This window comes from Lissotriton vulgaris, chromosome 3_1 (genome assembly GCF_964263255.1).
Source record: "Lissotriton vulgaris chromosome 3_1, aLisVul1.2, whole genome shotgun sequence".
Lineage (NCBI taxonomy): Eukaryota > Metazoa > Chordata > Amphibia > Caudata > Salamandridae > Lissotriton > Lissotriton vulgaris.
This window is the reverse complement of record NC_141689.1, coordinates 1,665,003,385-1,665,028,322: the sequence shown is the minus strand read 5'-3', so window position 1 is coordinate 1,665,028,322 and position 24,938 is coordinate 1,665,003,385. Positions and strand designations below refer to the sequence as shown.

Genomic DNA, 24,938 nt, shown 5'->3' with positions numbered 1-24,938 from the left:
TAAAGAGGTATGTCTAGGACGTATGGACAAAGGGGCGGAGGCAGGAAGGTGCTTGAAATACTTACCAACCTGGGTGAGTGAAAGGCTGTCCGAGACAAAGAATGTAAGAACCAATTGTATTATAGGTAATACCTGAAAGAAAAAAGGACGCATTTAATTCCAATTGTATGAAATGTCTTTGAACCTGACAAGCTGTTCCCTAAAAGATGGGTGTTTGTATTTAACTGCATGTTTTGAAACGGTTTTAAAAAATTACGTAGACTTGACCTGCACAGATCAAAGAAGTTTGGCAATGATAATTAGAAAGTATATAAAAAAAAACAATATACTAAATATATATATTTTTATTGCATTCGTCATATGCTGCGATCCTGCTTGAATAGAAGCTTGCATCATAACGACTCCACAGTGGTTAGAAAAATCATCATAAATCTTGAGCGATCACATGTGTGCTTTTAGTTTTTTTTCGACCGCCTGAATGTCAGCTCCTGTGCACACGTCAACCTGAAAATCAAAAACAAATATCCATATAAAAATGAGAAAGTGAGGCACCATTCTCCTTCACAACATGTAGCATAACATTTTATTTTTTTAAACGAACAGTCAAGAAGGGCTTAGATTTGCCAAGGGCTAGAGTTACCCTTGCATTGTGCAGGTCAACGCAAGCACTTAAGTCAGATTTACTAAGTCACTGGCATGGCTTATTAAATCTAGAGTAACGCACAGCAGTGCAAGTCACTGCCTTTAGTTACTCTGTGTTGGCCAGAGACTCCCTGGTTGGTCTATGGGTGTTCTCATGCATCCACCCATGGATTCTGGCACATTCCTAGATTTAATAAGAATTGCAAACCTGGAAATGCATCAAAATGACAAACCGTCCCAAAAAGGTGTAATGAGGATAAATGTTAATTTCACCTGGTTATTTCCTCTTTCTATGCAGCACACATAGAACGAAGAAAATTCCTCTAAGGATTGTTTTTGTGCAGGAAGGTGTTCCTTCCTGCACAAAACAAATCCCGATAGTAATGCAGGCACCCTTGCACTACTGCGTAAAGGTGCCTGCGCAGGCTCAAGAAGACTAAGTGACCAGCAAACAAAGAGCAGGACTACGCCATATCCTAGTAAATATGGACCATTCCTGCTCTCTGCATCTGATGCAGGGCAACGCAGAAAGTGGTCTTGCCGCTTTGCGCCAAATGTTAATATACCTGGGCCTGATGTATTTTTCTGTACTGGCCTTTAGGAATAAATACATCCACCATGATGCAGAGCAAGAAATGGAGCAGATAAATAAAGCCGAGTAACTCTTTACAGAGATACATTACAATGAAAGTGATTCAGTGCAGGAGTGCATAGGGTTCAGACAGCATCAGCTGGGAATGGTTTTCACTGTTCTGCTCTCAAAGTAGGAGAGGATATGGAATGATATGTCCATTCATAATTAAATGACCAATGTCTTTTCTTGTTGAGGCAGATGGCCATTATGGACCAGAAATAAAAAAATATAGGGTGGCATGAGTTTGCACAAAAGCTTAGTGGGCAAACCACAGATGCTAAGGTCCTGATTACAATCTAAGACATTATTTATCTCCTCTGATAAATAAGGATACCACGGGGTATGTTATTTACCAGATGTGATAAATAACACCTATTAAGAGTTCATAGGCAATAAAATGCCGATTTTGGAGTTCAACGCACCAAAAATCGAATGATATGGTCAATTCCATATGAGTTTCCCCCGGTTAAATTTTAGCAGGATTGATCTGCCAAAATTGTATGAAGAATTAGTTATTTAGCACGACCAATAATTTTAAAACGTGTTAAATACCTTCAAACTTGTAATTCTGACCTAAAATTGAACGGGAGTTTATGCAGAGGTTAGAATATCACGAATAACTTGTAAGCAGGCTCTAATAAAAGGTATTAGCATACAACTAGGAGCAGAGAGACCGAATGAGAAACATAGGAGTAGATATGTCAAAGCTGAACAAGTGATGAATGGTAGGGCATGACAATGGGTAAGGGAATAATGCAGGAAAATAGCTCAAAGATGCAGTTAGCATTGGAGTCACAATCAGACTCTTAAATCAAGCAGAAAATCAAAAGGACATTCTAGACTTCTTGATATTTGGGGTAGGCTAATTAGATCTTTATTCTTTACACTCACTCAAAGCACCTTTTAATCTCTTTTTGAAATATGATCTTATGAAACTTTTTCTTGAGAAGAGCAGAGGGTGAAAATTCACTTGTCCCAGTATCTGTACTTTCCTTAGAGCATTGATGAATGACATACAATGTGAGAAGAATAGGGTTTGGTTTCAGCCATGGGTAAGGAATACATGGCAGCAGATGCTACAGTAAATACATTAGTTCCGATTTTACTCACTTGTTACCAATTACCAACCCCCCACAACTTCGAAAGAGAACAGTATGCTTGTACATAAGCTACATATTGCACAGCATGGTTCTTTTCAGAAAGTCAAAGTTCAGCTAGGTAACAATCTTTACCAATATTAATTATGCCCCTCCTCCGAGTTTGCCTGAAACTCGTATCTTTAATGAAATAAATCATCTCATATGTTAGGTTATGTGGCATGTGTATAGAGCACGTTTATTGATTACTTGGCCCCTTAGCACTTGGATACAGATTTTGCCTTCTGGGGTTGTCCCAAGTGTGGGGATTTGTTGGTGCACATTAACATGCACTCAGAGGGTGTGGAGTAAGAAGTGTAGGCCCCCTTGCCCACATGAATGAGGCGCTAGGGAGGAAGGGGGGGAATCATGCAAACTGCTGTCCAAACCCATATGGATTTTGTATAGGTTACAATTTCCTCAGGACATGGTCTTGGATACAGGTGTCCCAGATTCACTGGCTACATTGATTAGTTCTAGGCATCTGGAGTTACTCTCCTTGTGACTAGCCCTGGGCGAAGAACTACGCTCCGTTCGCGGAGTTTCGGCAACTCCGCGGAGAACGCGAAGTTGTCAAATACTCCGCAAACTGCTGCGTAGCGTAGTTCTCGCGCGCTCAATAGCATTTTCGCGTGCACGAGGATGCTTGTTGGTAAGATTGAGTTGCCGAACACGCAGAAACTGCAATCTGGCACAGAATTACTCGCGAACACGTTAGTAGTGACCGGAAATAAGGGGACGCGAGCGGGCGGGACAAACCTCATGGGTAACTTCACGCGCTACACATCCCGAGCATGCAGGCAATCAATCAATCAATCAGGATATTTGTATAGCGCGCTACTCACCCAGAGGGTCTCAAGGCGCTTGGGGGAGGGGGGTCCGCTACTGCTCGAACAGCCATGTCTTGAGTTGCTTCCTGAAGCAGAGGTGGTCTTGGGTCAGGCGGAGGTGGATGGGAAGGGAGTTCCAAGTCTTGGCTGCCAGGTAGGAGAAGGATCTTCCTCCCATGGTGGATCTTCGGATGCGTGGCACGGCGGCGAGGGCATGGCTGGTCGATCGTAGCTGGCGGGTGGGAGTGTAGAAGGTCAGGCGGTTGTTGAGGTACCTGGGGCCCAGGTCGTGGAGGGCCTTGTGTGCGTGGGTGAGGAGTTGGAACGTGATTCTCTTGCTGACGGGGAGCCAGTGAAGGTCTCTCAGGTGTCCGGAGATGTGGCTGTGTCGGGGGATGTCCAAGATGAGTCGTGCGGAGGCGTTCTGGATGTGTTAGAGTCTTTTCTGGAGTTTGGCTGTGGTTCCGGTATAGAGGGTGTTTCAGTAGTCCAGTCGGCTGGTGACGAGTGCCTGTGTGACCGTCTTCCTGGTTTCGGTGGCGAGCCATCGGAAGATCTTTCAGAGCATGCGTAGGATGTTGAAGCATGATTATGAGACGGCGTTGACTTGTCTGGTCATCGAGAGGGAGGAGTCCAGGATGAAGCCCAGGTTGCGTGCGTGGTCCGTTGGTTTGGGTGCGCTGCCCATGGCAGGGGGCCACCAGGAGTCGTCCCAGGCGGAGGGTGATGATCCAAGGATGAGGACTTCCGTCTTGTCTGAGTTCAGTTTCAGGCGGCTGTTCCTCATCCATTCGACTAAGTCTTTCATCCCTTCGTGTAGGTTGGTTCTGGCGGTTCCTGGGTCGTTGGTGAGGGAGAGGATCAGCTGGGTGTCGTCGGCGTAGGAGATGATGTTGAGGTTGTGTTGGCGTACGATGGCTGCGAGGGGGCTCATGTAAACGTTGAAGAGGGTGGGGCTGAGTGATGATCCTTGTGGTACGCCGCATATGACTTCGGTAGCCTTGGATCTGTACGGGGGGAGGCAGACTCTCTGGGTTCTTCCGGTGAGGAACGTGATGATCCACTCCAGTGCCTTCTCTTGGATTCCGATGTTGCTGAGGCACTGCACTAGGGTGCGTTGGCAGACCGTATCGAATGCTGCGGAGAGGTCCAGGAGGATGAGGGCCGCTGTTTCCCAGTTGTCGAGCAGGGATCGGATGTCGTCAGTGGCTGCAATGAGGGCGGTTTCGGTGCTGTAGTTGGCGCGGAAGCCGGACTGCGAGTGGTCGAGGCTGGTTGGGCGAGCGCAATTGGTGATCCACTGTGTGACGTTGTTGGCTGCTTGGTTGGGGTCCATTGAGCTGGCGGGAGGGTTCTGGCTCAGTGAAGTGGTGAGCTGGTCGGTGGTGATCTTGTTCCAGTTCCTGCGGGGAACCTGTTGCGGGTGGTGGTGAGTCGTGGTCTTTCTGAAGCTGAAGTGGACGCAGCTGTGGTCTGTCCAGCGGAGTCCGGTGGAGTGGCTGAAGGAGATGTACTTGCTGGAGGAGAAGACTGGGTAAAGCGTGTGTCCGGCGTAGTGGGTGGGGGTGTTCACCAGTTGCATGAGTCCGAGGTTGGCGAGGTTGTCCAGCAGGAGGGTGGTGGTGTTGTCGTTGTTGTTCTCCAGGTGGAAGTTTAGGTCCCCTAGGAGGATGTAGTCAGTGGAGGCGAGGGCGTGCGGGCTGATGAAGTCTGCGATGTCTTCGCTGAATTGTGTGCGAGGTCCTGGGGGTCTGTAGATGAGGTTGCCTCTGAGTGTGGTCTTGGGGTCTGTGTGTATCTGGAAGTGAAGATGTTCGGCGGCTGTGAGGGTGTCGTCTGAGTTGGTCGTGATGCGGATGGTGTTCTTGTGGACGATGGCGATGCCTTCTCCTGTCTGGTTGACGCGGTCTCTCCGGGTGATCTTGTATCCGTCCGGGATGGCGACGGCGATGTCGGGTGCAGAGGAGGCATTCATCCATGTTTCCGTGAGGAAGGCGACGTCTGGAGATGTGGTGTCGAGCAGGTTCCAGAGTTCCACGGCGCTCCGGAAGACAAAAACGGCTCGCGAACGGGTCAAGCAAGCTACTACGCATGTTCGCGGAGTTATGCGTAGTTCGCGGAGTGCAAGTGCATCTTCGCGTAGCTCGCGGAGTGCGGCTACGCGAACTACGCCCAGGCTTACTTGTGACACAAAAGTGGTGGGCTCTAGCATTTCTGGTGGCTAGATCTGAAGTTGCAAGACTTTGAAAAGCTAAAGGACCAGCGCATAGAATTAAAAAAAAAAAAAAAAAAAGTCTGTTGGGGAACTTTTTTTTGCAAGATATCTACACTGCTACAGCGGAATTAAGTATAGTCACCAGCATACTTGTGATTTGAAATGGATGAGAGAGTATACTTGTAGAGGGGCCTGATATTTTGTTTCGATATTAGGTGTGTTGTCTAGCTCTGTTTGAATCCTTTCTGAGGTTATCAACTCTACGATACTATCCTAATTCAACTGTGATATTAATCATTTGCAAAATTTATAAAAAATAATGTGCAAAGTTTACATTTAAAAATGAAATGTGTTAAATGCTAAATTTGTACAAAGCAACCATACTTAAAAACTATACAACTAACATAGAAATGAAGCATCAGTTCTTAACTGGAAATAACAGATTATGCCATGAATAAATAAGAAAATGTATTAATACTGAAAGGCTTGTTTTTCACATAAAAAACTCATTGTGCAAGATGTTTTTCTTTGCCACAGACATTGCAACTTCAGAAGCTACTTGTTTGTATTAGATGACTGATAGTGAGGTTCTCACCTCAAAAGATGCAGACGACAAGGAGAATGATTGATGGGAAGAAGTGTTTGCAAATCATGACAGGATGTGCCGCAACATTTAAGGACACATGGTTAAAAGACAATTGTAATCTGCAGGGCCGGACTGGGTACCAAAACTGGCCTCGGCAAAGAGCTCGGCCGGCCCCCCTGGGAGCAGCCAAGCTGTTTGCCTGGGCCGGTTTCGGACGATTGTTACAGGGGCAGATTTTGCAGCTATGCTGCAAAAACAGCCCTGGAACAAAGACGGCCCTAGGGGCCAAAAATCAGCCCTCACCCTGGCAGCCCACAGAGGAACCACCTGGTGCCTGCTATGGCTAGTCCGACCCTGGTAATCTGGAGATAAGATGTGGAGTAAACCTGTTCCCAGGAGGGTGTTGAAATCATTCATATTAGTCACCATGACGAAGAAATAATATTGTTACGACATAGAATTTTTTTATTTATATTAGTATGTGTTCTCAGACAATTTCTAGTCAGATTGATTGAGATTTTCATTCATACTTTTCCTTCGACTGAGAGCAACATCTCATTCTGCACAGCCCCCAACACTAAGAGGAAACTCTTCATGGAGTTCCTTTGATTTCTTTACATCAGAAATCCTTAATAAGTATCTGAATATACACCTTTTTTTCCTTTCTCGTATTTTTGACTTTTAGAATAGGGTAGTTATTTTATGGAACATGCTTCTTTCATTATTATTATAATATTGATTGCATTGACTAACCTAATTATCTAATATTGACTGATTATAATAACCTTTGTTAATGAGACTCTGAAGATAATACTTTAATAAAAGATGACAAACTAAAAGATCTAAAATAAAACCCTTTTAACTGGCACTAAATATCTTTGACTGAATTAAAGGAAATGATAATTGATAAAGTCTTATATTGACTGTCACTCCTTACGTTTCTGCCGACATCAAAGATCGATCAACCTGTATAGCGGGGTTTAGGATTAGATGAGAAGGTGAAAAAGAAAACCTGTGCTCCAACCCTACCATGGTCTACAGTCCCAGTTTCTAGAATCTCAATATCTGCATTCCCTCTGATTCTCAAGGGCCCAGTTCTCAATCACCATCCCTGCTACAGTCAGCTGGATGTTAAAATTGAAAAAGGTCATATGACAGCATAAAAGTCACATGTTTATACCCAATACACAAGGTATGAGGGTGCTACTTTTTGACTCCCTAAAATCAGATTTATACAAGAAAGAAAAATAATTTAACAAATAATGAAATTATCACACAACATACCTTCTCGCAGTTCTTGATGAAAATAAATGTGGGCATTGCAGTAACTTCATATATTTGGGCTATATCCTATGTTGGAAACAAAACAAAATAATATCAGACAGTCTCATCTCTATGTCCCTGCAAGCGGTTAGTGTAAGGGAGGTTGTAAACATCAATCATAACGCTCAGCTCAAGTAACATTGAAGTGCCGGAAGTTACCTGGTCCAGCAAAATGTAAAAGCAACCAGGAACGTGAAAATGCACTGCTTAAATATAGTACATACTGCAAAATGCAAAACAATTACAACAACCATAGTAGCGTTCAGAACAGAAGCATTCTTTGTCATAGCCAAAAATCATCAGCCCTGGGGATCAGTTTTTAATTGAACTCACACAAGTATGATTAACTTCAGCAGGGTGGGATTGGGATTAAAAATGGGCCCGGGCACAAAAAAAAAAATTAAAAAAAAAAAGAAAGTGGCCCACATTTGCATATTTCCTTTTAGCAAAACACTGCTTCGGCGGGGGTGTTAAAAAAAAGGGATTACTTTACCCTGGTGAAACACCTGAAAACAAGTGAGGTCTCTTTTGCTCAGAGCCACTGCCCCCGCTCAATATGCATATATTAATGGGTCGGCCCAGCAATAAAAAGGGAGTGACACCTTTGCCGTTGATAAAAGGGAGGTAATGGATGCCCATCTACCTCTAGAAAGGCCACTCTGGCACCCACTGGGCAGCTGGCAGCATCGAACAATGCAGAAACTGCCCAAATCGGCTCCCCAAGCTGCTCAAAAAACCAGCCCAATGCTGGAATTCAGAAGAGAATGGCCCCTCAGCCATTGGCCGAGGGCCTGTGTTACCAATCAGACGCTGAACTTCAGTGATCAAAAAACAAAAATAGCAGAACAAAGTTTTAAATTCAGAGTGTCACTTTTACACATCGCTGACAGTTAGATGCATACCTCCGGGATGGTTATCAATGGCAGGCAGCCATGTATGTGCCTCTCTCGAAGAGTTTGCATAGAATATAATGAAACTAATATCACACCAGGCAATAAATGTATATAACCAGTATACCGGCAGGTTTACAAAAAGCGTTTGTGGTTTAACTGGCTATAGTCAAATCGCTGAAGTCCACGATCCTACAATTAACAAAGCAAGTGGACAATGGTGCATTTGCAGTGCTGTTGAAAAAGTGGAAATCAACGATAGAGACACTGAAAACTACTCTAGTTTTTACTTGGAGACTTTTATACGGCCTACAAGGCAGCGGGCTTTGCATAAATTAAATAAGGTTATTAGAAGGAGAAATTAAAAAACAAAAATGAAGATACTGGAATTTACCATCAATACGTCACGAAACGGTCTAAGCCTACAAACATGGTAAACAAAAATTACATGAGAATGATATACTTAGATCCACATTACAATTTTTGGGCTAAATTTCGCTCTCTGTGCAAACATATGTTAGCCCTGGAAAGGGAATTAAGAGTCCTAAAACAATTCACATTGTTTTCCCGAAAGATTTCACGAGGTCAAGCCTGTCAAAATTTGAGGGAGGAACATACATGCCAACATTTTAGAAGGAATGTGGGAGTTAAACTGAGGATGTAATTCTCTCATTGACCTCCATTGAGCAAAAACAATTTCAAATGGGAGACAGACAAAAAAAAATATTTTTTGGCTTAAAACAATCAGGAGTCTTCCATCTGAATCTGGTCTATTGGCAAGTATGGGAAACAATCGGGGGCTGAGGTCTGGGAAAAACATGCGGAAATTACTTTGCTAAATTGTTCAATAGGGATTGCTACGGTGCCCAGCCTGGTGCTCACTTCTGGGGTACTGCATTTATATGCATCGGAGGCCACAAAAGGCATAAAAAACGTATAGATGGAATGGGTGAGATTTCCTAGCCCTTTACTGGTCCAAGCAAGGAAGAGGCTGGTGTGTAGAGCGATGAGCAATCCTAAGGGCAGACATTACTGCCCTCAGCTCCTCCCTAACCATGCTGACCAGCCCAAACTACTTTTTCTCGAGGTGGGAGGGATGTGGGAGAGGGAGCAGGAAGAGCAACGCTGCTGTTCCCCACCCTCCTTGCCGCCACCAACCAAGTAAATGCCTAAACGCCACCTCCCCATTCAGTTTGAGACTGCTCCTTCATCCGTCCGATTCTCTGAGCAAGAGAAGCATTAGAGGAAGAAGCAGTGTGTCCATGTCCTAGCAAAGAGTCAAGTGCCGTTTGTGGATTTTTGATTAGAATAATAAAAATTACACAGCTATTGGTTCCTTGCTGGGGTACAAAGACACATCTGTACCCCAGTGAAGAGCCAAGATACTGTTTGGATTTTTCTCCTCAGCCTCAAGGAAACCAAAAAAAAAAAAAGCGAAGTGTCCAGATCACCACATGCTTACGTGTGCACCCAGTGAGGAGCCTGGATGCTGTTTAGACTTATTATTCTAGACCCCAACTTGCTACATGCCGAGCTACACGTGAAAGCCTAGCATCATCCAGCACCTCAGAAAACCTACAAATTCTGAACACTAGACACCTAAAGGTCTCCGGACTGGTTTGGCTTGTGAGGAAGCCACCACTTTCTTATGCAGAAATCCCTCACAGGGCAAACATTGGTTAAAAAAAAAGGATTTCCTCATATTTGTTAAAGAAATCTCAGACATGTGTGGGGAACAGCAAATCTCCCAACATACAGTGTTCCCACACACTAATCAATTAAAACAGTGCATAAAATATGTGGGTGGGCCTTTTGTAACGGACAGGAACAAGTCAGATATGAGAGTGTGTGAAGTCAATATAGTATCAATGTGGTCTTCGCATGGTCACAATTGTCACCTGTTTGTGCAGTAGGCCACCTATACAGTGTGAGACCATTTGTATTGTGCAAAGTGTGGGAGCACCGGAAAGTAGGACTTTTGCCATCTCCTTGAAGTTTTTGAATTTTGATCATAGAGAAGGGAGGAATAGTGTTTTGTTTGTAACCATACTTCGAGATTGGGATACTTCGGGAATACCACATATTGCATCCATGCATGCCACATCACAGTGGACTCCCCTGTGCCTCTAGTTTTCCGAAGTGCCTGGGACTGGTAAATTAACCAGAATGCAAGCCGACCCTGTTTTAAATACTGCAAACATCCCTAATGGAATCCCCTCCCCATCAAACATCCTCTGTTTAGAGTTTGGATCCATGCTCAAACCTTTGGAAATCCCTGAACTAAAGGAAACTGCCATGCTTTGGGAAAAAGATAATGAAGGCTGACAACTGCTTTGTCAAGGGTGTTGTCCCGGCCAGCCAATTAGGGTGAGGGCAGTCTGGCACCCAGCAATATAATCTTTATGAGGTGAGGATATTAGAAATATATGGTTCCCATGCAGCCCAGGGGTGATACCGGAGACAAAAAGACCTGTGCATTATACTGCCATTTTGCTTGCAGCTGCTCTCCTAATTTCCAAAATGCACTACACTCCTTTTATTACCTATGGGCACTCTGAACCCATTCATCTAGTACCCCCACACTAAGGAGGCCCAAAGTAAAGTTTGCTGTCAGGATATGTTCCTGCACACTTCTTTTATTAATAAGATATAGATCTAGAATGAGATCCACTTTTATTATAAATTGCCAAGTGCACAATCAATGTCAATGCAATAAATCCCTAAAAACATTAAACATTTTAAAACAAATGTTTTCATTCGCTGGATTAAAGATCAGTTGCAATGCATCGTTTGATGCATGAACCTCATATTTCCAAAACAAAGGTTTCAGCAAACACAAATTAGCATGCAATGCAGAGTAAGCCAGAAAAACACGTTTGATGGTTTGTTGAGAGTACGCACAAAGATCATAGTCTATTCTCTGGAGCAATCCCTCCCCAAGCCCCTATAACAGATTTTAATTGCAAAATGTTTATACGGAAAAATAAGAATCGTCAAATACCATGTTCCAAGTTCCATTCTAGATTGGGGCGGGAAACGCCTCCATACAAGTGGATTAAATAATCCTCATCTTACTCTTTCTCCTACACAGTATCCTATCAGGATTCATTGAAATGTACCAAATACAGCCTTTTCTAATATTAATTGCTTACCGCCAGAACCCACATATTCTTCTCAAAATAGGCCACAAAAAGTATTACACTATGCTGTAATGTATTTGGACAGCTTTTAAATTCTCTTTACTTGAAATGCTCCAGTGTATTTCACCCTAGACAGTACTAAATTGCCCTGTATCACCCTTACAATTCCAAGGCAGAGACCTTTAAGTGGATAAAGAGATTATTGTATGATCACTCCAAAGGGACTCCAGTACATCAAGTACAGTTACAAATCTAAACAGAGGAAAAGATGTAACAAACATTTAATGATTTACCCTTACCACATGTATAAGTGTGGTGGGCAGGGATATCAGTGGTTAATCTTCTATTCATGATAAGAGCTATTATCCCCCCCCAAAAAAAATTGCAAATGCTTACCTATATTATCTACTCTACATGATGGCGGAGAGGTAGGACTAGTAATATTTAAAGCTTCTTACCTAACCCCATCTGCAAACAAACTGACGGTGTAATGGAAAACCTTTGAATTAAAACCCCCACAATTGTCAAGTTAATGATATTCTCTTTCAGCAATATGAAGAAAAAAAATGAAGTAACAAACCAATGAGATTGTCTAAGTCAGACCTGAAGGGATATAAAAGTTGGCAAGATGATATCCATCAGACTTCAAGCTAGTAATATCCGTCCAGTTAAGAAGTATGCATTGTAGTAAATCTGAAGAATGTAGAATAGATTTATATGACCGGGTATATGCTGTACTAAGGAGGATTTCAACACCTCCTTGTGCACCCTTTCCTGGCTTTTTTTCGTGGGACAGCTTATTACAAAATAATTGTGCTCAAATGGTCGGGTACATCTGATCTGGTCTCCTGGAGACAGATTACTTCCGGTTCCAGGGGGGGGATCTAAAAAGCGAAGCTTGTGACTTAGGGAAACCACTCGCTTAGCTCCAGGAAAGAACTTTAATGCCCTTACTAAAACGCCTGCCAATTTTTGGACTTCCTTATGTAATTGGAGTTAAGTGCCCCGCGCCAATTTCACTTGTTCAAATAATCATCCCCAAAACAATGGGAGCCTACTTACCAGAGCTAGATCTACTGTTTAACCCAACTGAGATCGAAGTTGACGTAGCATTATTTACCTAGTCCCCTAAAAAAGATCTTCTAGTTCTCTAAAGTGGCATCATCATCAAGAGTAGTGTGCATAATAGGCCGGATCTATATCCTTGCTGGGAAAAAAGGGAATTACATCTATACCCCATATTAAAAAGTCATAATTTTCTAAAAATCAGGCTTATGATCACTTTAGAAATAAAAGTGACCCTAATTCTCTTTTCAGTTGAGGGATTCGAAATTGTACCATAGAGATGTCCTTATCCGGTCCGTTTGACATATACTTTAGTAAAATAGAGCAATTGAAAGGACACATCCTCAAACAATGTAACAAAATCAAGCATCAAATGATTCTTATATTTCAAGTTCTGCACGAAGGAAACGGGTAGAGGTCTGCTCACTGGGATGCCGTGATGTCACATTAGGACTAAAAGTGTCAGTGGTCAGATCTAAAATAGAAGGGTGCACTGATGTAGCCACCAAACGCCTTAACATAGAAGGTTGATTTCGCATAAGGACACCATCTACACCCTCTGGCTGAGAAGTATGATGGGAAGTACCATCATAAGGATAGAATGGGCAGTGCATATAGATACAGCCAACTCTACACAGCAATCTAAATTATGAGTTTGTTTAGCATCCTTAACATCAAATCTCATTATCCTGGTTTCCTTTTTAGGTTTTGCCTGGCGATGCGTACTTCAGTACGCATGCGCCAAAAATCCTTTTGATGTGTGTGGGGTCGGGAATACGCCCTCTCCTCATTGGCTAGCTCCATAAATGGAGGTTAGCCACTGGGAGAGGGCTCCGTCCGTCAATCTCGGACCAGATTCGGGGGCGTTCCCGAGAATTTTTGGCTTTTGGCTACATCAGCCGAAAGCCTGTTCTCCGGAACGCCCCTGAATCTGGGTCTGCATTGAGCCGACACCCGCCTTCCTGCTGAAGGAAGCAGCCGTCGAGTTTCCTAACAGACTCACACTCCCAGCTTAGCAAGTGTTGTTGGCTCGAGGGATTACACGTGGTATGCAGCCACTAGTCAGCTATGTTTTAAAATGTCAGTCATCTTTTCCATTTACAAAAACGGCTTGTTCCATCGGTAAAACCCCAAGGGTTCACTCTTACTATAGTGCATTAAAACAACGCTCTGGAGAGGCAGACGGGTACCAACCTCTTGGGAAAGGTTTTGAATGCTCTCAAGCACCAGGAATTGTGCAACCCCCGCCTTGGTGCTGTACCTGCTCAGAATGTTGAGGGCCGCCAGTGACTGCACCCCAAGTATGACAGATTAATATTCGGCTGGAGGTAGGTCGGGCACAAGACACGGGGGTTTCCGGTGTCCTTCCACGCTCTGATTTACTCATTCAGGAACTTCTCAGACACAAACAAACTAAGAATACAGCGTGTCTGGCGCGTGCCCCGCCGCTCGAGCAACCCCCGCGATTTGCTGTGGACTGGTCCTGGTGGAGCTGCCGTTTGGTGTGTTATTAAGGTGTTGGCGGGAGGCTAGTCTGTAATTGGCTCATTGTGCTAAGTGCTGGGGCTTAACGCGGCCCTCCTCCCGGTCCCGGGCACTGTCATGTCTTGCGGGCGCATTCGAGAGATGCTGACGGAGCTGTGAGTGGGAGACATTCCACATTGTTTACTAACATTGAGACACATTGGAGCGCGACTGCCCAATAACGTTTGTCCGCAACATTTCAGGAATGTCGGGGTGCAGCCAGGAGCACTTAAATTATTGAAGGTTTGTGTAGGCGGGTGCTCCGAGTCCCGTTTGGTGTCGTGTTAGCATGTTTGACGTCAGCCATCTGGGCAAACGGCATGAGGGCAGTGATAACCTAAAATAGGAATTTGCATAATTCTTTCATCACAGCTATGTTAGCTGTGCGATGTTAAGTAATCTTCAAACTGATAGAATGACCTTCCCAAAGGGCATTAAAGGTTCTTCTAAGTCTTCCCAAATAGCACTCATTTTTTTTTTTTTGGCGAAAGCTGGCTTAATGCCTTTTCAGCAACATTTTCCTAACGAGCATTGGCAAATTCAATAGGTTTGTTATTGGCTGCCAGCCTTTAAGCTTTATCCCTGCCTGTTTTGTTATGGCTTTTGTAAAACGTATTTTTTGGGGGGAAGCTGCTGGGTTTGGACAACACTTAAAGTGAAAGTACAGGTTTTATTGGTCTCAAAGAGCACCCATTGCCGCAGTAGTCCATTGAACTGAAAGGAACTACTTTGTGTTTGAATACGCTTCTGAAGGGGCAGAAAGCAATCATTCACAGCGAGGCAAGCTGAAGTGGGCTGACCTCTGATGTGTGGCGTAGTCCATGGAAGCAAAGTATTAACGACATAATAAAAGACTTCTGGATGAAGAGCTCTAGCTAGAAGATCCCATAAATAAGTATATTGCACAAATAAGTTTAGAAAAAAATGAAGGTTTTGGTTAAAGCCAGACCTAGCGGGCAATGGCAAAGCCAACTGGTCTCCTTTTTGGGACACATTAGCTTTGCGCATGCCTTTTGGTGATGCTGTACAGCCCTAAGTATTTGTTTGCGTGCCACCCCCGTGCCTCTAAACACTTCGCCGTAGCCGAGGCATTCCCTGGATATGCACAGCACGCCCAGGCAGCTGGTAAGGCTCCGTCGACCGCCATCCCCCCCTACATGCCGGTAACTAATGATGGGCCCCACAATGGTCCTAATAATTGTCCGACCAAAACCCAGCACTTGGGCCCATGCAGAATCCTACACCGTGCAAAGTAGTACACCCTGTGCCTTTCCTTCTTCGCGGACCAGCCTAAGTAATAATTGCCTGTAAACAGCCTGGCTACCGGGTCGCTGATGGCACTGGAGTGAGCCAGAGGAATACCCACTGCATGCGGCACACCTGGGTAACCCCCGCAAAAGTAAACCGCGAGAAGGCCCAAAACGGCAGCGAGGGGGGGGGGGGGGGGGGGGGGCGAACCCTGGAGCGCAAGGGCACGGCTTCGCTACCTGAGCCGCAAGGGTTCCTAAGGGAAATAGATCCGAGAGCGAAGTAAAAGATAGTGGGCAGGAAAACCGCAACCTCGGAGGAAAGGCCGGCACACATTCACAAGAGCAACAGCACTCTCTCCGCTCTTGTTGCTGCCCGCGCGTACAGCTGACAGAACCATGCCCCTGCGGCTGGTAAAACAGACACGTCTGCCACTCTACTGGAGGTTCCCAGAGGCAATACAGCAAGTCTGCAGGCAGAAACACTTGCACAAAAGTAGTAAAAAATTTGAGCGCCATGTCCCCGACAAGAAGCATCGAAAGAAGATGAAGGCCGTAAAAACGGGCACCAATCCCCTAATGCGCCGGACATCTTGAAGAAACTGCCCATGCAAATGTCCGCACCGTGAGCCCTACCCACATGCGCAGTGCAAGACAAGCTCAGTAAGGGGCAGGAGATGCCGCAACCGTGCAGGCAAAGCCGGAGAAATCTCCCAAGAAAACCCCACACAATTGGAGCACCTGAAATACCTGCCCCCTTACGACAGACCGCTCAAAATTTGCCTACATGTGGCTACCATATAACGGCACCTAGATAATTCCAAGGCTGGCAACGGACCGCACACTAACACGCAGACAGCTAAATCGATTCGGTTACGGAAAAGTAGCCGCCCTGTGCCTTAAGCACCTCACTGCACCCCGCGGAATGAAAGGCCGAGCCCTGGGTGCAACCACATCCCCCTGCAATAATGCACATATCGATAACAAACCCATCGCTCGACTCCCAATCTAATGGTGCGGTAAAACTGTTGCTCGGACTGCACCGTGACTCCCTGATCCGCTTACCGACAAGCTCTCGTTACCACTGCCCGAGCCTACAAAGCCTCCTTCCCTACCCGGGCGCCGAAGCCTTTACATGACCACACGGGCCATCCGCACGCTTATGACTCTGCACAATCCCACCGCGCCTAAATGCTACCGGCGGTCCCAACAGCGGGCCCCTATAGGCCACCCCACATGCCCACCAAGGGGACAAAAGGACCAAGATGCATCTAAAACATCCAACAAGCAGGACGAACCCGCACACCTTAAAAGCACTGACATAGGCCATGTCCAGTGCGTGACCCACTTGCCCCGCCGAGAACAGCCCCTGAGGCCTCGACAACTATGATTGAAAAAGCGATAACTGATTCGCATATAGTACATGCAACGAATGTATGCTTTGTAATCTGGTTTCGTGTAATGTTCTCAGATGGTAAATACTTTACCTGAATGTGTGTACGCTAGTTTAAACAGACCCCCCAGGATATAGCGGCACAAATATGGAAATTTAGCGGCAATTTAGCGGCATTTTATTTGGCGGTTTTTCCTACAACAAACACAGATATCTTCGTTTTTTTCGTTGTTTAACAACATGAAGCTATGTATTTTTGGTTTATTTACAATGTAGACACTTGGTTTGGCTTCAAGGCTGCATATAGGACATAAACTAATGAATAAATGCCCCAAAAGCAATCCCCCCCAGGGCCCGCCGCTGAAAAGGGCCCTCTCAGTATAATTTTAGGTTTGTGAATAGGGGAAAAACAAATATATACATTCATGCTTAACCTATTTAATGAAGGTAGTCAATCCACAATGAGCACTGACCCAACTAAAGCATTTTAATTGCTTGTTAATAAATCCTTTTCAATTTTGTACATTTTATAGTTTCGTTCTTTTTTATACATTGTGCTTTAAAAACAATCCTACTTTACTTCTCTATTCACCCCAAAACTGGGTCAATTAGAGAAAACAACTGCGATCATAAATACAGAATGATCGAACAACCACTCCATTTTCACTGACCCTCATTCATACAGGTCACCTCCTTTTATGCTCACTCAAAACAAACATAACCCAAATTGATGGAATTTAATTGGCAATCCAGCATGGGGATCACTGCTTCAACATCTCCAATGTTGTGTCCTACAACCTCCGCCAATGCACATTTCAGTGGAAATAGAGATTTCTTAACCTCCTTCAAGAGCTGTACCTATATAGCAATTCCGCCAAACACAGAAAAGGGGTACATTCTAATGGAAATAAAAAACCTTACGAGGGTCCGGATTCAACAATACATTTTTACACTTCATAAAACCTGTCTTATACTAAGAAAGCCCAGACTCCGCCAAGTCACCACTATCATACCACAAATATCTGAGTAACACCAAAATTGTACCATAAAAGTAACAATGGATAACCGCTGTCGCTAGCAATCCCATGACCAGTAGATCTTCACAGGAACATTAACAAAAAGATTTGCCATCACCAGGGTAACATACAGTGGTGAACACTGTTATATCTGTTTGATGATTCAGTTAATTTTGTTAAAATCTTAAGATTATTGAACGGATGTTGAATATTATGTGGCAAGGTTGGCAAATTGATAACAATTCGGAAATTGTAGTTATTGCAGAATCTCATAATTCCAGTGGCTCTACCTCCGACTGATAAAGTTGCATCTTTGTGAATAATACTCTATCTAGTATTAATACTGGTTTGGTTGTCAAGCTAACTTGTATGTTATGGACTTGCCTTTCTGGAAGTCTGATACTGCAGATTGGCCAACTTGAAAGGGGCAATGTTTGGGCAGTTTTTGAAATCCTGTTGGCCTTGATTGGATTAAAAAATAACCTCACAGTGGCTATTTAAAGGGGGCTTGTCTGACTGTGCCAGACTTCTAAAAATGTGGTGTAGTTTATGGTTCGTTGTATCTGTGCTGTGGCAGAGTTGGCCTAATGATATTGTGAGCCTGGTGAACTCTGTGTTTTCAAAGCATGTGGTCAAGGAGGAGTGAACTCGTACTGATGGGAATCATTTCACAGAGGGTGGTTTGTGTCCTCCGAGTAAAAGCACATAAGTTAAAGTGCTGTAGGTGATAATGAGCATAAGTAACTAGGAAACAGAGAACATCAAAAGATGCATTTCTAATTATACAAAAAGCAGACAAACAATACATATGAATGAAGAATATAACATAACTCTATTGTCATAGCCATCTTTCTGATGGCCATGCTGTGAGGCAGCATTCTTGGAAAACGTAGCATCTCCAGTTGAAGATTTATATCGTTTTCCGTTAGTCTAAGGCATGCATGTTGTCTCTAATCTTGTCTCAATAATGGAAATGCATCCAATACCATTTTTTTTTTAAAGGCATTTTTTATACTGCGGAGAAGTTACTAATACCTTGCTCGCACATTTGTTGTCTTGGCGAGGCTCGGTTGTAAAAAGAGACCTGGTGTCAACCCTCATTAACTGAGATCTGATTTTATTTGCATGGTTTGTTCGATAGAAGATTTCGTAAATTTAATCAGCATAGTTTGTGCTCTGTAGTGCAGTTTTTTTGTTGGTTAACAGTCCGTTTCCCTCTTTTCAGAGTCTGGGAAGATAAGGCTTCAATAGAGTTGTGGCTTACATCGACTGTCGTGATCGCATGTGCTTAATTATTCCAGCCCTAGGCAGAGGGGTCAAAGAAGGGGTGAAACGCAAAGCCTCATTAACAAGTGAAAGGTCTTTTAAAGACCTATTAAGTACTCTGGTGCGGCTGGCAGATAAAAAAAAAAACTGACTGTGTGTCCCCGGGAAGCTGCTGACACACGAGTGGGGAGGGGCGCACAGCCAATTAAAGGCATTGTTTGTTTTGCTGTCTCCCGCCGGTAGAGACACTTTTTTCGAAATATCGCGGCCAATATGGTAATTATCGCGGCCATCGCGGTAGTCTGCCGATTTCGCGATTTTTTCGTGAATCGCGAAATCGCGATAAACTGGAGGGTCTGTTTAAAGCAACATTGCACTCGAATACTTATTATATGGAACGAGGCATCCAAGCATATCCCTTTCTTTATACGATGCTTTGCGCAGCACGGCCTGGCAGGCGGCAGCGGAGTGAACACTAGTATGGCAGACCTATATATAGCTGGCCCTAACCTGAGCCATTGCAGCATAATTCAAGTGCATAAATATAGAAACCGTGACATAATGTGTTAACCGTGCCACGTGGTCCCAAAATACAAAGTGGCCGAAAGCATCCTGTGCCAGTCCTTCTACGAGGAAAACATCCATCAGCGCTCACCCAGACATGGTATATCAACATCGTAGAGCACTGCGAACTTTCAGCATGCTCTACAGAAAAAAGGGGGGGCGAACAGATTGCACGCATCATTTTATACTAGTGACACACCCGACAACATGTGAGTCCACTATTGTAAATGCCCCCTGCCTCGTTTAGTATGCCTACAAATGGGCGGCCCATCAAAAGAAGAGGGGAGGCACCTCTACCCGTTGCTGATATAAGGGAGAAAATGAGTGCCCAACTCCATCCAGAAAGTCCATGCAGACACCCGCTGGGCCGCTGGCGGCGTACTAAAAACATGGACACCGCCCAAAAATGGCATCCAGGCTGCTCGAAAGCAGCCCTCGCTTGGAATTCGGAAACTGGCCCCTCGGGCACAGCTCGGAATACCCCCGTTATAATCCGCCGCTGACTGCAAGAGACATTATACCCCGTAAAGAAAACCATGACCAAAATGATCACCCGGTCTCCTATTTACAGTATTATGGCATTAGCGACTCCACCCGAGAACAATCCTTCCTCGAGGACTAACATGAATAGCAAAAACTGGGTTCTCTCTAATTCTTGGAATCTACAAATCCCGAGCACTGAGGCACTTCAAGTTCGAACGTTTACCAAAGGGTCACCAACGCTTATACAACGTATGTCCCCCGGTCTGAGAACCCGTCCAGAAATGACTAAATTAGTTAATGTATCCCTATTGCCTCATGGAGTATATGCGTTTGTTACAAAGAAACACACACAGGGTCCATTGCACCCATGTGAGGACTAGCTGAGGGCATCTAGCCGTGAGAAGACACGATCGAACACACCCCCAATGAAGCCTGTTTCAATTCAAATAGCGCAAATCCCAATTGGCCCTTGTTGACCTTAGCTGGACGCAAAAGTACACTAATCATGTTGAGTACAAAGCACTCTCGACATACTGCAATAAAGATAGGAGACTGTGGCAGAAACTGGGCTCGGTGAGCGCCGTTCCCCCACCTCAGTACTCCCAATGCTCCGCTCGCTGTAACAATGACTGCCCGGCACCACAACGGAGTTCAATGAAAGCGCCACAATATCCCCTAAACCCACCGAAACAGACCGCCTCCGCTACTCTCCCACAAGAGGCAGAGACAAAGACAGCCGAACCGCGACGAGCTATCTAGCAGCTAAAACTGTTCCAACACCCCAGCAGTCCCACAAGCAAAACATTGCAGAGATCAAAGCATGGTTGCAAAGAGTCTCCCCACCTGGGGATTGAACCAGCAATCTCGGACTCGGAGTATACGCATACACCGCAAACTCCACCTTTTCTCGCAAGATCTTTCCCTGGACCCCCGACTTCCCCGACTTCCAGTGCTTTCCGTCGCATTTCAGCACCTCACTCACAATTCAGCATGTATTTTCATCTCTCCTGTTTATCAAAAACAAACCCGGTCTGGGGTAGTGGCTCGCATGGTTTGTGCTTCTACTACTGAGTTTGCCCTGGGTGGCGATCAGGTTGGGTGGTCTGAACTGTGATCTAACGCCGCATGAGCCATCTTGCTACACCAGTGAGGTGCGCAGTTAACGCGGCTTTTCTTCGCAGCATTCTTAGTTGAACGAAGTGCGCGCGTTTTTTTCCTCCCTACGCTATGGTCTGTGGCTCTGTTATAATGACAGTCTGTGGCGCGCCTTTCATATTCTTTCCGCTCCCCTTGTAGTATTGCAAATGCGATCATTCTTGACCGTTACTTGAGGTCTTTAATTAGGACGGCATGCAGCGACTATTAGAACCTTTAAGGCCCCCCTCGCGACATTCACGGGAAAACATTAATTTCACTCTGAGTTGGATGGGTTGTTGGTTGGATGGGTTGGTGGAATGCATAAATTGTTGAGAGATTGGCTGTATATATGCATCTATCCATCCATCCACCCATCCATGCATCTATCCATGCATGCACCCATCTATGCATCCACCAACTCATCCATGCAAGCATTACAACAAGAGCCCGCAGCTCTCCTTAGTCTCTCCTCGCCCCCCTTCCCTGAGCCCGCAGCTCTCCTTCGTCTCTCCTCGCCCCCCTTCCCTGAGCCCGCAGCTCTCCTCTCCTCGCCCCCCTTCCTTGTGCCCTGCTATTGTAAATGACAATAGCATTTATTTATGTTAAAAAAAACATAAATAAAAATAATGTCAAGAGCAATGCCAATAGCTCTAACTTTAACAAAGGCAAAACCATTGCATTGTAAATGCTTGTTAGTTATCCTACGGGGTAGCACTCAGACTCCTGCCCATTTTCTTAGATAAGTGTTTAGAGAAGCCCTATTATTCATCCTGTACAACTCTTTCGGGAGCTTTGAAAAATCCTCCAAAGAAAAATAGTCCGATACAATGTCAAGACCTTGCTAGATTGTCTGTGTTCGGAAAATTTGACCATGGCCTGCCAACTTGAATACCAACATCCTTAGGTATGCTAGGGATGACATCAAGATGCTTCTCATTAGACCTGACCTCTGCTTTTGTTGGTAATTCTTTAAGGATAATGGTTAATATATCAAGCATATGATTAAAGTTATCTGAAGTTTTTTAAGTAGATTCAGGACAGACAAAATTCGTTCCAAACAGCAGAAGGCTGCAGAGTATTAAATATATTCCCTTGGAAGATTAATAGAAGTGTTCAAGTTGAGATCTGCAGACATTTATTGGTTGGAGACCGAAGCAGGTTTACTTGGAGTGCCCTAAAATGAAAAGGCACTGAGATTTTATTCACTAGCAAGGCCAATGGAGCTGTAAAAACTATGGGAGACAGATAGATAGAGCTGTTGGGGGAATATCTGGCAAAGTTCGTGGAGCAGAATAATTGAGTAGCTCTGTTAGTTTCTTTACCAGGTCTTCCTTGGTTGTCGCTAGTAGTGAGCAAGGGGTTAAATCCAATTAGGATCTCTTAAGGCATTAATGTTTCCAATTTCCACACTAGTATTAGATCCTGATGAGTTAAGCAATAAAGCTGGTATGGATGCAAGCCCTATAAGTGCTCCAATAGAATTAGATTTGTTTTTCAAAGGGTTCAATTTCCTCTTATGGCAAGTTCTGCTGGAGATGAATTGCCCCAAACAATTTGTTTGCAGCCATTTTGAAAGCAAATAATGGGGCAGAGTAAAAAGGAAGATTGAGGGGGTTCCAAGGAACACAAGACACACTAGGACCTAGCCCGACTGCCTCCGTGCTGCTGGCGCCCACACTGCCCTGTGGAAACTAGTGCTGCTAAGCACTAACCACCACCTGCACGCCGATCACTGTACCCACCGGAGACAAAAAGTCCCCTTCGAGCCTTAGGTGGGAGAGAGCAGATTCCACTTGCTTTCCATTGACCTGGAATGCTGGATATCCAGCCGCGGGAGAGGGGCCTAGAGCAGGAGCAGTTTCACATGGGTGAGTAAAAGTGCCAGGCGCAGGAGTATCAAAGTGCTGCGTCCCTGTATGCCTTGTTCCATCAGGTTCAGGTGTCTCCTGTAAAAAGTTCCATAAACAATCCATATGCAAGTACATGCCTAGACATTCCACACCCTATGGCTGACCACCAGGCTCAGGTAATGCAAGCTCCCTGCTCCACAGCTCCATTCACACCAGAGTTTGCACCAGCATCTGAAGACCAGAGCGGCATTTATCAACTTTCCCCAGGGCAGACCGAATCCTGTGTCTGCAGATGGAGTGCACACACTTTATCTGCCACAGTAAGTCAGCAGGTCCACAAGTACCAGTAATTAGCATGCCCACCTTTACCAACTTTGGTGCTGAGCTGTACCAGGACCTCAGCAGCGTATGGCACCCAGGCCTCAGCACTACTCTGAAGCTCATTCACCCAGCCTCCTTGCTGCACTCTGTAACAAGTCTGTAGCAGGCCACAGGCCCCCCTCTCCTGTGCTGCTGCACCGCTCTGCTCCATTTTTCTGAGTGCATTCTCATGTTTTTGCCTCCTTTTTTACTCCTTTCTCCTGCCCCCCCCCCAATTTTCCAGAGTGCTTTCTTCAGCTTTTGCCTTGTTTTTTACTGCCTTCTGAATGCTTTTTCCCTCATTTGCCACATCTGCCTGTTTTCCCGCTTCACCCTGCCCACCGCCTCCCACTGGCCTTCCCACCTCCCAGACCATACAATAGAGGCCGCAGCATGACCCCCTAAAGCAGGTCCCAGGCCTAACTCTCCCTGTGCTGCCACACTGCTCTGCTTCCACGTTTCTCTTTTACTTGGTCACCCCTCCCATTTTTCAGAGTTTCTCCTGCGTTTGCCTAATTTTTCACTGCTTTTTTTCCTCATTTGCAGCTCTCGCCTGCTCCCCACCTCCAGCCTACCCCATCCCCCACCTACCAGTGCACCTCCCTCCTCAAGCCCTACTTAAATGAAGGCCACAGTGCGACCCCATTGAGCAGGCCGAAAGCCTTGCTCTTCCCATGCTGCTGCACATCTCTGCTTCCACCCAGTCAGTGCTTTCTCCTCGTTTTTTTTTTTTACTGTTTTCTTCTTCCTTTCTCCTGCTTTTGCCTCATTTTTAGCTGCTTTCTCTGCGAGGCAGCTAGCAACTCCAGCACCATGAGACCCTCATAGTTGATCTGACGGGCCTCATAAATCCTTAATAAATGATAGTTAACAATACAAAGATCCAATATTCCTCCGTCTGTATGGCTCTTTCACACTCTCTTCGGGCTCTGGTAGGAATGTTACTGTGCAACGAAAATTCCCTTCAGTTATCAGGTTTTGAAAAAACATTTTAAAAAATCCGACAGACGTGTTCAATGTAATATTGTGGCAAGCAAATCAGTGGGATGAAGGACTGGCATCCAGAGATAGAAACCTTAGGATGTGTAGATGTTAAAATATACATTTATATTAATGTCTGTCATGAAGGGCTTATGTGTGGGTGGGTCCTCAGATTTGTCGTGGGACAAAACTCAAGTCCGATACCACATCACTCCTCGACCATATGGACACTTGGACTTTGCCTGGGACCGAGACTGCATCAAGGAAGACTCTTCCTGCTCCTGGTCTCGCTGTTCTGCCAGTCTTCTTTGCTGTCTAGGTTTCTTCCAGGGTCTTCAACAAGCCTGTGGGCATCAAGGACATCCAAAATCATCTCTTGGAGTGAAGGAGTTACTTCCCTGCATCTGCAGGCACCGCAACGATGTTGACCGGTCTGCTGTGTCTGACTTCCACAAACTTTGAAAGGCTCAGCAGCACATGTGGTAGTTCTGCAACTCCAGCAAGGCCTGACTGGTCCCTCTGCAATTTTGAGGCTAGATTCCTTAGTCGCAACCAAACCCCTGTGCACAGTATCTACTTGCAGTCAACAAGGCTTGGTGGCTCTGCACTCCAGAGCTCTTTGGGCTACAAGAAGCTCCAGCCTCCAGAATGCCTTC

At 45.0% G+C, this 24,938-nt stretch overlaps 1 protein-coding gene across 2 annotated transcripts in view; it reads right to left on the bottom strand.

Moving 5' to 3' along the window:
• Positions 1–331: 331 nt before the first annotated feature.
• LOC147728322 (thioredoxin-like) overlaps positions 332–24,938 on the bottom strand; it is an 80,878-nt gene continuing 56,271 nt past the window's right edge. For both annotated transcript variants that reach the window (XM_086963265.1, XM_086963266.1), the window contains 2 exons: positions 7,328–7,393; positions 332–504 (listed from right to left, as the gene is read on the bottom strand). In XM_086963265.1, coding sequence (XP_086819391.1) covers positions 442–504; positions 7,328–7,393 — 129 coding nt within the window. In that variant the 3' untranslated portion in view covers positions 332–441. The remainder of the gene's footprint in view (positions 505–7,327; positions 7,394–24,938) is intronic.